Source organism: Stegodyphus dumicola, chromosome 1 (genome assembly GCF_044657685.1).
Source record: "Stegodyphus dumicola isolate Sdum_Otavi_A_Nest chromosome 1, ASM4465768v1".
Classification (NCBI taxonomy): domain Eukaryota; kingdom Metazoa; phylum Arthropoda; class Arachnida; order Araneae; family Eresidae; genus Stegodyphus; species Stegodyphus dumicola.
The window spans coordinates 86,294,877-86,310,448 of NC_140768.1; the positions used below are offsets into that span (position 1 = coordinate 86,294,877).

At 27.9% G+C, this 15,572-nt stretch overlaps 1 protein-coding gene across 1 annotated transcript in view; it reads left to right on the forward strand.

Moving 5' to 3' along the window:
* Window positions 1–10,129, forward strand: part of LOC118197219 (sulfhydryl oxidase 1-like) — a 92,346-nt gene extending 82,217 nt beyond the window's left edge. The window contains exon 11 of the mRNA XM_085817453.1: window positions 879–10,129. Coding sequence (XP_085673579.1) covers window positions 879–959 — 81 coding nt within the window. The 3' untranslated portion in view covers window positions 960–10,129. The remainder of the gene's footprint in view (window positions 1–878) is intronic.
* Window positions 10,130–15,572: the final 5,443 nt, after the last annotated feature.

The following is a 15,572-nucleotide window of genomic DNA, read 5'->3' on the forward strand; positions in this document are numbered from 1 at the left end:
CAATTCTAATTCATCAATGCGTTTTAATGTGTAACTTCCACCTTAGCCGTTATTTTACGAATCATTTCTAGTTTCTCGTCGTGATTCTGCCGCTTACAGCGCCATCTGTTTCTAACTTTTGAAACTAAATTTTTTCTTCTGCCATACGCTTTCCGCCTTCTTCAATAACATTCCTTTCAAATTTCACATCATTTTCATCAGTGGTTCTTTTTTTATAGCGTTTTGAAACTTAAACTTTAATTATAATCACCCTGTACTTAATAGCTAATTCATATGGCCTAGTAGTCTAATACAAAACTTAAGATCTAAGGCCACCAATATGTATTATATCATCATTTTTGTGAATTTGTTATGTAAGCTGATAATAATTCAGTTATTTTAGTCACTTGTATTGGTAGAATATGGTTTACAAATAATGACTGCTGTAGTTTTTCAGGACTGCTGAGAAAATTTAGTAAATGTCATACTTTTTGTTTTGCTTCTGATTTTTTTTTTGTAATAATTTACTTTATGTTTTCTTAAAGTCTAAGATGTATCAAACTGAAATGATATTTTTATAGTCGTTTACAAATTGCTCAATGTTTCCAAATGCAAATGTATTTCAAATAAACCTTTATATGAAGTAAAGTGTTTTGTTGTTTATTCTCACATTTTTAAGATAAGAATTATTTTAATGAATGATATATCTGTTACCAAATATATTTCATCACCTGATTAATTTGGGAAAAAAAAAAGAAGGGGGGGGGGTAATTCAGTTTTAGTTGTAGTTCTTAAAATTTGCTTTTTTACATCGCATACTTAGAGCAGTAGTTAAATGGTATGCTTTTTTACTTTTTATGTTGTTTAGAATTAGTAATCTGGTTTTGGCATTATTTCAGGGAATAAAGTTTACTCTCTGTCCTGTATCAACTCTTCTGCCCATACTGCTGTATGTCATCATGTACTTTCTGGATGCTTAATCTTCTGAAGGCCATTAAGCAAGTGCTACATTATGATGTAGTTATATATATAACAAAGGTTATGCATAATACTATATTTGTTAAATACCAGCTTCAGTTCTGTTTTTTATAGCAAGAACTAAAGATTTGAATGTATAGATTTTTTTTTTTTTTTTTTTTTTTTTTTTTTAATATTCTCTTTGCTCTAATTAAAGGCATGCAGAGGCGAATGCGCTTCAGTCATACTGTGAAGAATAAAAATTAGAGCAGTTAAATTATTTAGGATGCCCTCTAAAAATATTTGCATCAGTTGCTTTATGGATATGCTTTTTAAATATCTTTCACACTTATGAGTATTGTATCCTCCCCTTTCCTGTTCTAAAAGTTATTGCAACTTTAAACCAATGCCTATTTTATAAATGGAAGTAATTCTATATATATATTTTTAAAAAATCCTACTTAGAAAGTTAACAATTACCATTTGTTAAAGATCTAGATTTTAATTCAAAGTTTATGAGTATGTTGAAAGTATAAGGAACTAGCATTTAAAATAATATTTCTTATTTATTTATTTTTTGTTTTTAATTACTAAATTAAAGATAAACCAGTATTCTGTGAGAAAAGGTTTTACTTTTATATTTATACCTGAAAATACAAAAGAAAAATTGTTATGATTAATAAGTAGAATGTATATTTGCACAAGGAATCTAATTAGATGTGATATAATCCACACAATATTGCATATCTGTGATATATTTTAGGAATGGGAATATAAAAACTCTTTCAGTTTTTGATAAGTATATTTGTTTCCTAAATTTGAAATTTTTATGGTTAAGAAAAATATTTAAGAAAAAATTTTACTATTGGAATTGAGTTTTGGGAAAGCTATTTATTTATTAATTTGATTTATTATTATTATTTTTTTTTTAATTCTGTAGATTTTTATATAGCATTTTCTCTTTCCATAATTTCCATTACGGGGAATGTTACAACATTGGAACTTGGTTTTGATAAAATGTGAAATCACTGTAATTGCTGCTAATGTGAGGTTATATATGCAGAGAAGATTCAATATTGGAGTAGGAAATAAATATCTTTCTTTCTGGAAAAGATATATTTTTCCATTGACTGTTTTTAATTAGATTTATGAGAAGTTATTTCATTGCTATTCTAATTAAAAAGAAAGAAAAAATACCTGGAAATTGAGATAAGAGTTGAAAAAAATAGTGATATTTTTTATGAAATGGTTATGATTGGTTGATTTAATTTAATATGGCAAAGCTATCTGCCTAATGCAAAAGATGCCTTCGTGGAGGACTTTGTAAAGGAAATTGGCTCATATAAATGTTATACATGGGATAACCACAGAAACACCTATGCAGCTAGCCCATTTGCTTGGATTCAAACCTAGGTTGGATCTACTAGTGTTCAGCGATTTTACGTTTGGGCACTGGAAGGCTCCAAAATGGTTATGAACTGTCAATTGAAGAAAGGACTGTTCTCAAAAGTAGTGCTATTTTGAAGGAGTTTTGAAAAAAGTTTTCATTTATTAACCTTCTGAACACCATGACCAGCTTTAAACTCATGAGATTTTTTTTGTCACTTGATCTATATTAGCTTATAATTTAGGATATTTTGCTTCCTTATTTTCTTTAATAATATAAATTCCAACTTAATGAATGTCAGTTTATGAAAGTAGAGACATATAAGTAAATATACAAATTTAGCTACTAAAGGTTGTTTAAATTCAGATCTTCATGACAGACACAAAAACCCATGCCGCTCAGAGAGTTTATGAATAAGAATGTATAAACCGAGATTTATTATAAGGTTGTTTTTTTAAGGAATTTCCAGTCAACTTCTGTGCACTGGTTGTCAGCCTTCTTCTTGCTGCCTAGTAATAAATGGTGTTCTGTTTCCGTTTTTACAAATTTCTTTCCACTTATATTGAACACACTGGTTACAATGGTGTTTTGACAGTTGCAGCTCTGGCAGACAGAATTTGGAATTTGTGTCTCTACATTTAAATTTTGAATAGAATTCAAAATTTCGTTATTAGGTGTGTACAGTTACTACATAATTTGTATTTGCAGTTCTTAATACTTTTACTCTTATTAGTCATGATAGGTGTTACAAAACATCAGAGTTATTTATGTATTTAATTATCTGTATCATTCTCTTTAGAGCTCCATCATGACTTAGAGCAGTTCATACCATTTTCATTCATTACTTGTCAGGGATCTTGATAACTGAATACTGAAGTTAATTGGCTTTAAATATCCATACACAAACTTTCATAAATATAATAAAGTACATAGTTTTCACAAGTTTCCTTCAAAATATTTTTCAAATTAAAATTTATATAATTTTATAAAGATAGTGACAGTAAGTTTCAAGAAAGATATCTGTAATTAACATTATTTCAAAAATTGTTTAAAATACCAGTTTTTGTTTAATGTGTATTATTATATTATTAATTATTATTAATGAATTAATAGAAAGGTTAAACTTTAGAAGGGAATTCTTGGCAAAACTTTCTTTTCCAAATATTTTTCTCATAATCTGTAACCTTTGTCATAGGAATTCTAATGCTTCTTTTTAGTGTTTCATATTTTGAATATAGTTATTTCTACAAATTTATTACATTATTTGCTCTTTGTTGTACTTGCAAATGAGAACAGGGTTAAAGAGACTTCTAAAACCTGTCAAGAAAAATTAATGTGCTCTCTATTTCAGTGTCCAGATACTGGACCGAGCCAAATTTCTTCCCATAGTTAAAGGTTTCTTACCAAGATATTAAAATGTATTATTTTCATTGATTATAGGAAACCAGTGTGTAGGAAATGTGATAAAAATTCCAATAATTTTAGTGTAAATGTTTTTACTAATAAGCAGATATATATTTCATAAACATTAAAAAGACGACCATATAAGCCATAGACATTTCATAAGTGCTGAAAGAAGACCATATATGCTATAGTCTTTTATTGTTTTTCTCATAATTTTACTGTAAAAGTTTTGTCGTAATTGTATAGTTACTTTTTTTGTTTGTTTGTTGGACAAATTTTAAAGCTAGTGTTACATTTCCTATACTATATCAACATGCAATAAAAATATCAAATATAATTAAAAAGTAACTAAACAATTTTAGGCTTTTTTATGTAGCAAAAGTTTTTATGATTGCATTATAATTTTTACTGTAAAAATTTTGTATTATTACATTTTTTTTTCTGAGCAAATTTTAAAGCTAGTGCTACGTTTCCTATACTACATCAGCATGCATTAAAAATAATACCAAATGTAATAGAAAGGTAGACAAACAATGTTCACGCTTTTTTATGTAGCTTTCAGAAAAGTTTGTGTGATTGAGTAACAATTTTTAATAAAATGTGTAAAAAATTCTTAAAATAATTCTCATGTAAACAATTTTAAGAATTTGTTCAAAGATACTGAAACTATTTTGCCATCATCTTCCAGAAAGTGTTGCATTATGCTGCCAATTGATGTGTTTATTTAAATAAAGTCCTTTATCAAACTTTATTAAAATAAATCGTGGATTTTATGATAAATACATTAAATGAAAGCACTATTTTATTCTTTGGAGAAGTTAATTGTATTTATTGATGACAGATACACTGTCCATCATTGTAATGTTTGAGATGTTTTGCATTATTTTTACTTCATATTTTAAAATTGATAAAATTAGTAATGTATGCATAATTATAACGCACAGTTAGCTGAAATTGGTCTGTGAAAAATTGCTAATTATTTTCTTCAAAATCTGTATGTCATAATTTTCAGAAATTTATCCTTCATGCAATTCAGCTGTAACATGAAGGAAAATGAGAGTGCATATTCTGAGAAAAATACCTCTTTGTTTTTAATTGCTATTAATTATGAATAATTAAAATAACTGAAATTTTTTAAGTGAAATTAAGGCAACAGAAATTATTAGGTACCATATGCTTCATGACAAAGCTTATGTCTTTCATTTTTGGTAGCAAGGAGTATTTAAAATATTTTTTATTGTAAATCTCTTCAAGAAAGCTTTTATAAACCTTAATAAAATTCCATATTAATAATTATTAAAGAATACTAGACACTATAAAAGTACAGTAATATTCCAAAGTTACATGGTGTTTCTAGACTCATGATAAAAGTCATTTTATCATGTAAAGTATTTCTATAGATATAGTGTTAAAATAGAAAGGATTATGTCAGACAATTTTCACCAAAAATGATGGCTATATTCTTCTTCATGTAATGAAGGACAGAATTTAAATTATTCACAGTTTTTATTTTATTTAAAGATTATCAGTACTTACATATGTACATAATTTTCATCACAATTGTGGGATTAAGTTAAATTGTAAAGAAGAGAATATTTGAAGATGGGATGAAATCTGAACTGAAACAGATCTCACTTTTTCCTGTGGAAGAACATAATATTTCATTTGAATACATCTCATATTCCATGTGAAAAGCACAAAAACTACTTTTCTTTCAGTCTGATACAGCAGTGTTAACAAAGGTGACAAGTTAAGGCAATGGAAATTTATTAATGCACATAAAATAACAATATATTATGTAAATAAACTAACCTCTATGTTGGTTGCTCTATATTATTGATAGCTTGACTGATCTCAAAATCCTAATATATAGTTTTAGAGGGATACTGTAATTTTAGCTCGCCATCTTCCTTTATGGTTAATTTGGTATAAACAAAGCAGGTTTATATGGACAAAGGATTGTCTTCCTTTTATCTTGCAAGCACATCTACTGCACAGGCATTTAGATGTACTCACACATTTTTGTACAATTAGTTTATATTTTTTTAAAATTTATTGTTATTGTTATTATCTAAAGTTCAGAATTCTCAATTGTGAAGCTCTGCAGTTTGGGTTTTCGTTTATTGTTATGTGATATATGATGCAGTAGTCTTCAATATAAGTAATTTTTTTAGTTCGATGTAGTGAGATGTGAAATCTAGGTTGTGTAGATTAGGCTGTCTAAGGTACCGCTACATTTATTGATTACTTAATTTAAGTGAACTAAAAATAAAAATGTTAACAGTTTTTTCATCTTTTTATTATTTATTTATTTATTTATTTATTTATTTACTTTCTAGATAAATTGCCATACTTTAAATGTGTTGTTTGTTTGACTGAAAGTAGCTAAACGTGACTGTACTGTGTAGGCTACATACACTAGATGTATTTTTAGGATTTTATCATGTGTGTTATCTTTTTTTTTTGGGGGGGGGTTAGACAAAAATATTTTGTGTGTTTTCTTTATGCTGGAGTGAACTGTATATTTGAATATTTAAGTTACAGGACTACTCAATGTAGTTGTGTCATTTTCTGTAGGTAAGAAAACATGATAAAAACTCGCTGAAAATATCCATTATAAATAAATTAATTAGGGATTAGTTTTTACTGTTAAAACATTTCACTGTTTTAAGTATGTAATCATATTTCAAATGTAGCATAATGTCTCCTGTTAAATGATTTTATTTTAGTAGTTGGTTTAAATAATAATATCACCATTAAGTTAATAATTATTATTTTTATTATTATTTATTAATACATGGAATGGAAATTTTTAATTTAATTGTAACTCTAGGAATGCAATATTAAGTTATTAATAATTGCAAAATATAATTAGTAATTAAAATTGCAATTAATGTATAAAGAATTTTAATATTGAATTGAAGAAACTATTGAATAATAAAATTATAATTAAATATAAATGTAATGATAAAATAATAATAAAAATTTACTAGTCCTCTAACATTTTAATCTATAATACTTAACTTTAGAATGTAAACTACTTTATGTGATTTCTAATATTTTGCATATAAATATGTTCCAGTTATGTTTTGTGTGATAAGCATTGAGTAAGCACAGCATTAAATATAGCTAATTTAAATTCATTATGATGAAAACTGCAAACTAATATGTTGCCTTTTAAATTAGATAGTGGATGGTTATTTGTTTCTGAAATTGAACAATTAAATTTTTGAAATTGTTCTAATATAATTTTCTTTGCTATATGTGTATATTTTATGCAACCTAAGATCTGCTTATTTAAAGAACTGACTAAGTATAGTTCATTTTATTGAAAAATGACATTTTGAGACACTATTTATATAATTACAATAGACTATGAATTATGTGCATTTTATTACTTATTACAGAATACAAAATGTATACAGATAAATGCTTATGGATAGCATTCTACTGCAACTTTTATGAAAATACTCAGTGACATAGTAATATTTTGCTTATTTATTTGTAATTAGTTTTGGGTATATTTTTATTTTAATAAGTCTTCTGATTTTCATTTAGTATGTCATTGTAAAGAGGTTACGTTCATTATTGAGCATTTTTGTTAGATGTCATGACACTTTCATATTGGTAAACCTGATTTAATTTAGTTTTTGTATCATATATGGGATATTTATCCCATAGCTATGTAATGCTTTTATTAATTTTATATTTTTAAAACACTGATGTTTTACAAAATTAGATTAAACACATCACTTAAAGACATTAAAACATTAAATATAACTAATTTAAATGAATTATGAGAAAATGTAAAATTCAACACTAGTTGCAAAAATTATTTGAGCAGTTATATTAATGTGTTGTTAAAATATTTATTTCATAATTATAATAAAGAAACTGAAAATTGAGAAATCAAATATTAGTCATCTCTCTCTCTTATATATTTTTATAAATTAAAATTGAAATTGAAAAGCTAATAAGTAGTGTATTGTAATATATATGTATAATTATGTTATTTGAAGTTGCTGTTGAACTATATGAATTTTATTTTCTCTAACTGGATGAGAATTTAACTTAAGATAGATTATACTAATTTAATTGATATTTAATATTGTGATATTTCTTACTTAATCTTGAACATTCTATTAAAGTATATGGATTTTTTCCTATCTTCCGTTTTATCAAAAAGGAGCAATATTAATACTCTTGCATTTCAAATCATAGCAGTTATGTGATGAATTATTTCTTTGCCATTATTAAAAAACAAAAAGACAATTGTCCAAGTATTTCAGATTTGAGAATTTTACACAATTAGATTCAAATAACAGATTTTGTCATGTAGAAAAGTCCCAGTGCCCTTCTATTATACATTCATTCATAAACCCATTTTTAAGAGACTAATGATATTACATTTTTAAAAGGTATATTATAATAATATATTTAGTGGTTTAGAATTAACTGCTTGACTTTTCTAACATAAAGAAGGACTTAATCATTGGAAAAATATTTCTTTCAAATTTATGTGTAAAATTAGAAATATATCAAAACTACTTAAGCTTCCCTCAAAATTTTCAAACTTGTTATTGTCTCGTTTCATACCAAGGTATGGCGTATGGCAATAAATCTTTTATTTATGATGTTACGTGAGAATGTACCTGCATTTTTTATTAAATTGTATTATTTTGTATGTTTTATGCAATCGTAGCTTGCTGTTTAGAAATTTGAGTATGCGAAACTATAGCTAATTAGTCGACATATTTAAAAAAAAAAAAGTCATAGCTTCAAGAGGGGTATCATATAAAACATACTGCATGGATATTATTGAAATTTTGTGTAAGTTACGTGAAAAAAATTTAAAGCAACTGGATATAATTTATTTATATATTTTGTTGTTAAACTATATCATTACTGAGTTTTGATATAAGATTTCATTAAATTTTATGTTATATTTAATTTTTAATGCTCATTTACCAATTTGTATAAAATGTAACTGTAAGATAAGAAAAATAGCATCTCTGTTTGCATTGAATTATTCATCAATGCACCAAAATTAAATATTTTAAAATTGCTATTTCTTGGTTTGTTTTTATAGCAAACAAATTAACACTGTTCACACTAAGTAAAATATCTTGAGAAAAATTAGGTTGTTTAATATGTAAATAAACATTCAATGTATTTTAGTTTTTTATTTATATTACATTAATGTATTTTAAGTACTAGGTTATTTTTCGTGAGCATTCTTAAATGAAGTAATAATTTATTGAGTGATTTGTAGCTTTATTCAATTCAGATTTTTTTTATGATTTATTTTCAATTTATTTATTATTAAATGTAAATTTAAGTTAATTTTATTCTCATTCTCCTAATTAATATGTTATTATCATAATTCATATACATTACAGTAAAACATTTAGAATAATGTTAATATAAGATGTTTGAATGAATTTTACGAAAAATCAATGTCTCATTAGTTTTCTGCTTTACAAATTTGGAGAAGTGCTATGCTAATTATACATATGACTAGGGTAATTTTCCATTAACAGAATGAAATTTACTAACTGTGTAATATTGAGAACAAAGCATTGGTTGATAAAATGGCTATTAAAAAAAGTTTTATATAGTTTAAAAAATTAAACTATATAAAACTTGTATAGTTTAATTTTATAACTATCTATGCTCTCTATAAAATCAAATAGTGAGTAGATTTTGCTCATTCTTTTACTTATATTACTCATTGTTTATTACATGATTTAATTGAAGATTAAAATGTTATGTTTTTGCTACAATTAAATGTAGTTTTATTCTTCTTTCTTATAAAATGTTTTGTTGATTTTTGTTTTTGAATAGTTGCATTTTCTTTGTTGGTATTAATTCATGTTTTTGTAAAGGTATATTTAAAGGAAATAAAGCAGCCATTAAATTTCTGAAACTTTTACTGAAGTCCATTTACAAACCATATCAGTCAAAATATAATAATTGGGTAACTGATGATAAAATAAGCAAATGGGCTTTAAAAAGTCTAGTTTATATTAAATAGAGGGAAAATAGCTTACTTTATTCTCAACCTATTAGGGAGAAAAAGTGTTAATAAAAATATGAGATTGTGATCTGTCTTCCATGTATGAGTATATACCAGTTATATTTATCAAAAACAAAATATTTTCTTTGATATTTTGATTATATGTCTATGTGAGTTTAAATGTGTATTTTCTTTATTAATTTTCATATACTATTACTTTTCTTTATTAAATCTTTTAGTCTTGATACAACTTTAGAAAATTCTATTATATACATTTTTTACGATTTTATGTCAATAATTTTTGGATAAATGCTGTGACAAAGGTTCATTTGTATTTATATGCAATGAATTGCACTCATTTAATAAATAGATTGTTTTGTTTTGAGCATTTCGTCTTTTTTTCCCTTAAAACCATGTGCATACATTTAGGTTCATCAATGATTTTTGAATAGGTGCAAACAATAAAAGTAATAACAATTATAAGAAGAAGAAAATGGCACATTATTGTTCAGAATCAACAAAAAGAAGCAGTTTCAGTTAGATTGATTAATTCGATGTCAGAAGTAATCATGGGTAAATCTTCCAAAACAAGTAAAAAGTCAATGCTTATGATTGAGAATTTTACAGTCAAAAGCATTTGAAAATAAATTAACTGTTGTTAATCATCATTGTCAACCAGTAAAATCCCATCGAGAATTCCGAAATTAAAAAAAAAAATCGTTGAAATTATGTTAACCCTCTAACCCCAGTATAAAATTCATAAAAGTGTTAGTAGAAAAATGTGTACCTTTTCTTCCTGTGAAACTGATCGCAGCTGAAATCCCAGTTTCTACCGACGCGATAAGAAAGGTCCATGCATATATTCAGAATAAAAGGTGAACACATTATTCACCTATCCTGCGTTCGGTGGCTAAACTATAGGTTTACCACTGAATTCGCATCGGAGACAATTAATTTCTCTGACTGAAGTTTAGTATAATGTTATGATAGTGATTAAATGACGGATCAGGCACATGTAAAAAAAAATATGTTTCAAATACAATCAGTCTTCATTCTTGACATGTTAGAGACAATAACTTAAAAGATTGCTTGGTAATTATATGCTGTACTAAGCTGGTCTTAATGTGTTTGGTGTCTGGGCCGAGATTTTTTGGTGCATTTCCTTTAAAACCAAAACTAGTGAAATCATGATAGAGCTTGTTTTTCGAAAGAAATTTTGATTATTTAACACGATGTGGCTCTGCATTTGTGCCCTGGGCAATATTTATTTGAACACGCTGCCAAATATTTGCTTAAAGGCAAAAAAGGGGTGCAATGGAGTCGAAAGAGAAATTAAGTAAATAAATTTGAAAGGAGTTATTGTATTATTAATAACTTATATAATGATATGTTGTGATCTAAACTTTCCATATTTCTATATAAGTTAATCATAAAGCGTCACCTGAGTAGCATATATGCATGGAGCATTGCAACTGTATTAGACACACTTTTAAGTGATATTTTTGTAGCTGATTTTACCAGTCTAATCTAATCAGAGTTAGTCCAGGAATTTTATCATGGTAAGGCCTTGAACACCATACAGATGACAGCATGACTTTGCCCGGCTTCATTCCAGTTGTAATTGAGAGCATCTTGGGGGGACGGGTCCGAAAGTCTTCTACCCCTTTTCTCCCGTCACCAAGACACTGGAGAGGACTTTCGGCTCGCCATGTATTTTGAGCATCCCCATGTCCCACAAATCTATACATTTACTGTATACCCATGCCATCTCTGGAATATTAACTACTAATATTAGGGGTTGTCAACCGGAGAGATTTCATAGTTTCAGAGGGGGAAGCGGTCAGCCTTTTATTTACCTGTTTAATTATTTAGTTTCAGTTTACGAATATAAAAACATTTTTTTCAAGTTTTTGTAATGGTCAACCCTTTCTATACTTGTTTAATTTGTAAAACAAAGGTAATCTAAATTACATGCATAATTAGTGTCGGGGAAGTTTCCAATATGCAAGGGTTTCTAAATTACTTTGGATTTTGAATTAATTACATTAGAAATATACTTTTAATTAATTTTTGTTTCCTAGTCGATTTGCTTGTAAAGACATTAGGTTAATTGGAAAAGCCGGAGAGATGAAAAATATGCAACGCCTTCGCCGGGAATCGAACCACGGACCTCTGAAATACCGGCTCAGTGTGCTGACCACTACACCACGAAGATACGCTAGGAAAGCGGGAGATATACCTTATATGCTTACTAAATTTCTCGAAATTCTTTAATAGTTAAATTTTCTTTTTTAAGCAATTCACTACATTTGGTTTTGAATGTTACCATACTTATGACTATATGGATGATGAAACACGAATTGAGAAATTGAAGAGTTAGGTTTGGAGGCAATTTCCCCTTGAAAAGATCTGCCTGCTCAAGAATTATTCACTTTATGCAAATTAATTTAGAAATTCTTTAAAATTTTAGGATTAATTTTGGATTATTAAATTTTTTTATGGTTTCAGATACTTGCAATTAATTTACATATGCTCTCTGAATTTAAATATTGTAAATTAGTTCGCAGTGTAATAACCTTTTAATTTATACTATTTAATTTTCATAATTTAAAATTTAATAATTAAAATATAAATTAGCTTTTTACGAATAGAGAAAATTTGTTAAATTTAAATAAGTATATATGTATTAATTTAGAAGAAGTTCTAAATTAATAATTTTTCAGCGTATTATTTTATCTTAAGTATATATGTATTTTTTGAGTTTGGGAATATGGAGGAGGGGAATGATCGTCCAGCAGTGGTAAAAGGGGTGTATGGAGCAAAAAAGTGTTGAGAACCATTATACTATACCGATCGGAGTGGTAAATGTGATGTAGAAGATACGATAACAAACAGTGCATCAGTTACAAATAAGAAAGTGCAGTTCGCAAAGGCTTCGTTTGCTTAAAAGCATAACACAAGAGCTGTGTTTGCCGGTTTGTCATTTGGCAAGAGAACCGAAACTGCTTATGACGTAAAAAAGCAAAAATGACTACTGAGAAGGATCCACGGGACTACTGGCCGCTGAATCGCTAGGATGAGATGTTTGTATGTAGAAAACAAAAGTGCATTCATTTTCCCTGTTAAAGAAAGCGTTACTACTATACAGTATTACGTCACGGACTTTCATGAAAACTCATTTGAGTACTGCACGGGAAATACGTGATAGAATGTCGAAAGAACTTTCAACCAATTGCAGAAACGTTACACGTAATGATATTGAACTGTAACAACCACCTTTGTGAGCACTGCCAGAAAAAATAAAAAGGTATTAAAAAGAGCATTGATGTGAAACTTATGATTATTTCTGAATTTACCTTCCGTTGTCAAGTAGATCTTACCGATTCCCAGTCTCACCCAGATAGAAAATACAAATTTATTACGCTGTATCAAGATCACCTCGCTATCTTTTTTTTCACATATTTCGAAGAACAGTTTTTTTTTTTTTTTTCATTAATTTTTCAAAATAATATTTGTATTTTAGAGGAATGAACGTCTTTTAAATACAGGCTTTATCATAATCCTTTTTTTTTTTTTTTTTCATACTTTGCCTAAATAGCATTTGTCATTCTATAGAATGCCTAGGTATTATATACAATACCTAAGTAAAGTATGTAATGATTCTCTTATTTCATACTTTGCCTAAAATCGTCCGGCATTATATACAATGCCTAGGCATTCCATAGAATGCCGGCGTTTCATACTTTGCTGGTAACAAATATAATGCATGGCGATAATATTTGGTGGCAACAGTTTGAAAAATGAATCAACGCATAAAGTGAAACGACGCAAAATGCCGTTTTGAGACTTAAGGCTTTAAAAAAATAATAAAAATAAAATACGAAAAATGTATGCCAACATTTAATGCTGCATCAGGAATTCTAAGCGTATATACTGCTCTGCTACTTTAAAAATTTTTGTAATTTTGCTGTTGAAATTGTGTAAGTGCGAAGAAAATTATGCTTAGTAATAAAGCTAAAAAGAAAAAAAAAAATGTATTATTAAAAGTGAGTGTGTCAGGAGATTATAAAGCTCAGCAGGAGCGTAAAAAACCTTAGCAAACCCGTTTGGGCGACCGTTAAAATCTGAAACCTTTCAGTTTTATTTTATTGTTAAATTTTTTTAGCACCAATGATGCTCACTTTTTTATCAGTACCTCTCTTCAAATAAAAGGTTGTTGCCACCACCAGGTAAGTTGAGAGACTTAGCGCCAATTTTGCTTTTATTACACTACGGCAAAGCACTCGAGGGCTATCTGCCTTAAGGGAGGGATGGCTTCGTGGAGGACTTCCGCAATAACGATTGACGATTAGCGATCGTTGCCTGAATTTCTGCCAACGGTTGACGGGATAGTACGTAATAATCAATAAAAGGACACGTATAAAAAATTGATGGCATCAATTAACACTGTATCAGAAGTTCTAACCGTATACTGCTTTTAAAAAAATTGTGATTTTGTTGATATGTATTGAAGACTAAGAAACACAAATATTGCTTTCTTCAAGTTGGTTTTTGTATGAATTTAATCCTAAAACTCTGTAGGCGTACTCTTAAATTCATTTGGAAAGTCAAGCTCCATAGACTTACACAAGAAATTTGATGAATCAGAGCTGCGGAAAAAAAAAAAAAAAATGTCTAATGGACTTAAGTAACATCCAGAAAAGACCTAAACAGCATGACAAGTAAGAAATAAAAAAGTATGGAAAAATTCTTCTTAATAGCTTTCAAGCATTGTGAGAAAATAAGTTTAAAACTACAAAAATTAAAACCGTTAAAGCCTAGTAAGGACCTGTTTAATGTCAAAACTATGATAAATCTCCATTAGATTTACGTATGGAAATCACGGAATTAATTTGGCTACGAGTATACTCATAGCTAGCATATGAAATAATATTTCTGTTCACTGTGGCAATAACGAAATAACTTGGAACTAGATAAACAATATTCACCCTGTCTGCGCATTCACGCAGAACTGCTCATGTGAGATACATTATTTTCCATTAGTCTTACATGAGTCACTGAACAAGAATTTGAGCAATTCGCTTATAACATTTTCCAAGTAAATAAACAAAACAAAACAAAAAGTGTTTTGCTTTCTAAACATTTAGTTATAGTTTTCAGAAATAAATAAACCATTTCAGTGCGTCAAACACCTAAACACTATATGCATTTACTGCGATAATACTCGAACTCGGTCATTAGGCAAGGCTATCAATATGAGTTATCTCGTATCTAGCAAGTAAACGCAATTCGCCAAGTACGTGTATTTTCGTAGATGGCAGAGCACGTGTTAATTGGTAACTGCGTCGTACATAGGAATCCAGAAATTTTGCAAAAATTCCGGTCAAGACATTTCTAAAGCCAAAAAGTTAGTTTAAAAGACACCTTTCGTGTATACAATTACTTTCTTTGAAATGTATTCATGTACACTGTCAAACCTCGTTATGGTGACTCCGGATATATCGAACGAACGTTTTGGTTCCCTTGAGTTTCATATTCACTTAATTTTATTTTTGATAGCCATATGGAACCGCCAGAGGTATAAAAATCGGATTAAAATGAACATTTTTGTATAAAGTTTTGTTTTTGTAATATGTTTTTTAAATTTTTTTACCTGAATTTCTTTAAATTTTAATTGAAAAATTAGTATTTCTTAAAATCACATATGTTTACAATGTATGATCCATATTCCATTCATGTGAGGATAATTCCAGAAACTAATTTCTTATAAGGTAAACCTTCAAAGCTATTTATGTTTGCTAAATAATTAAAAATGTGTGTTGACAATGA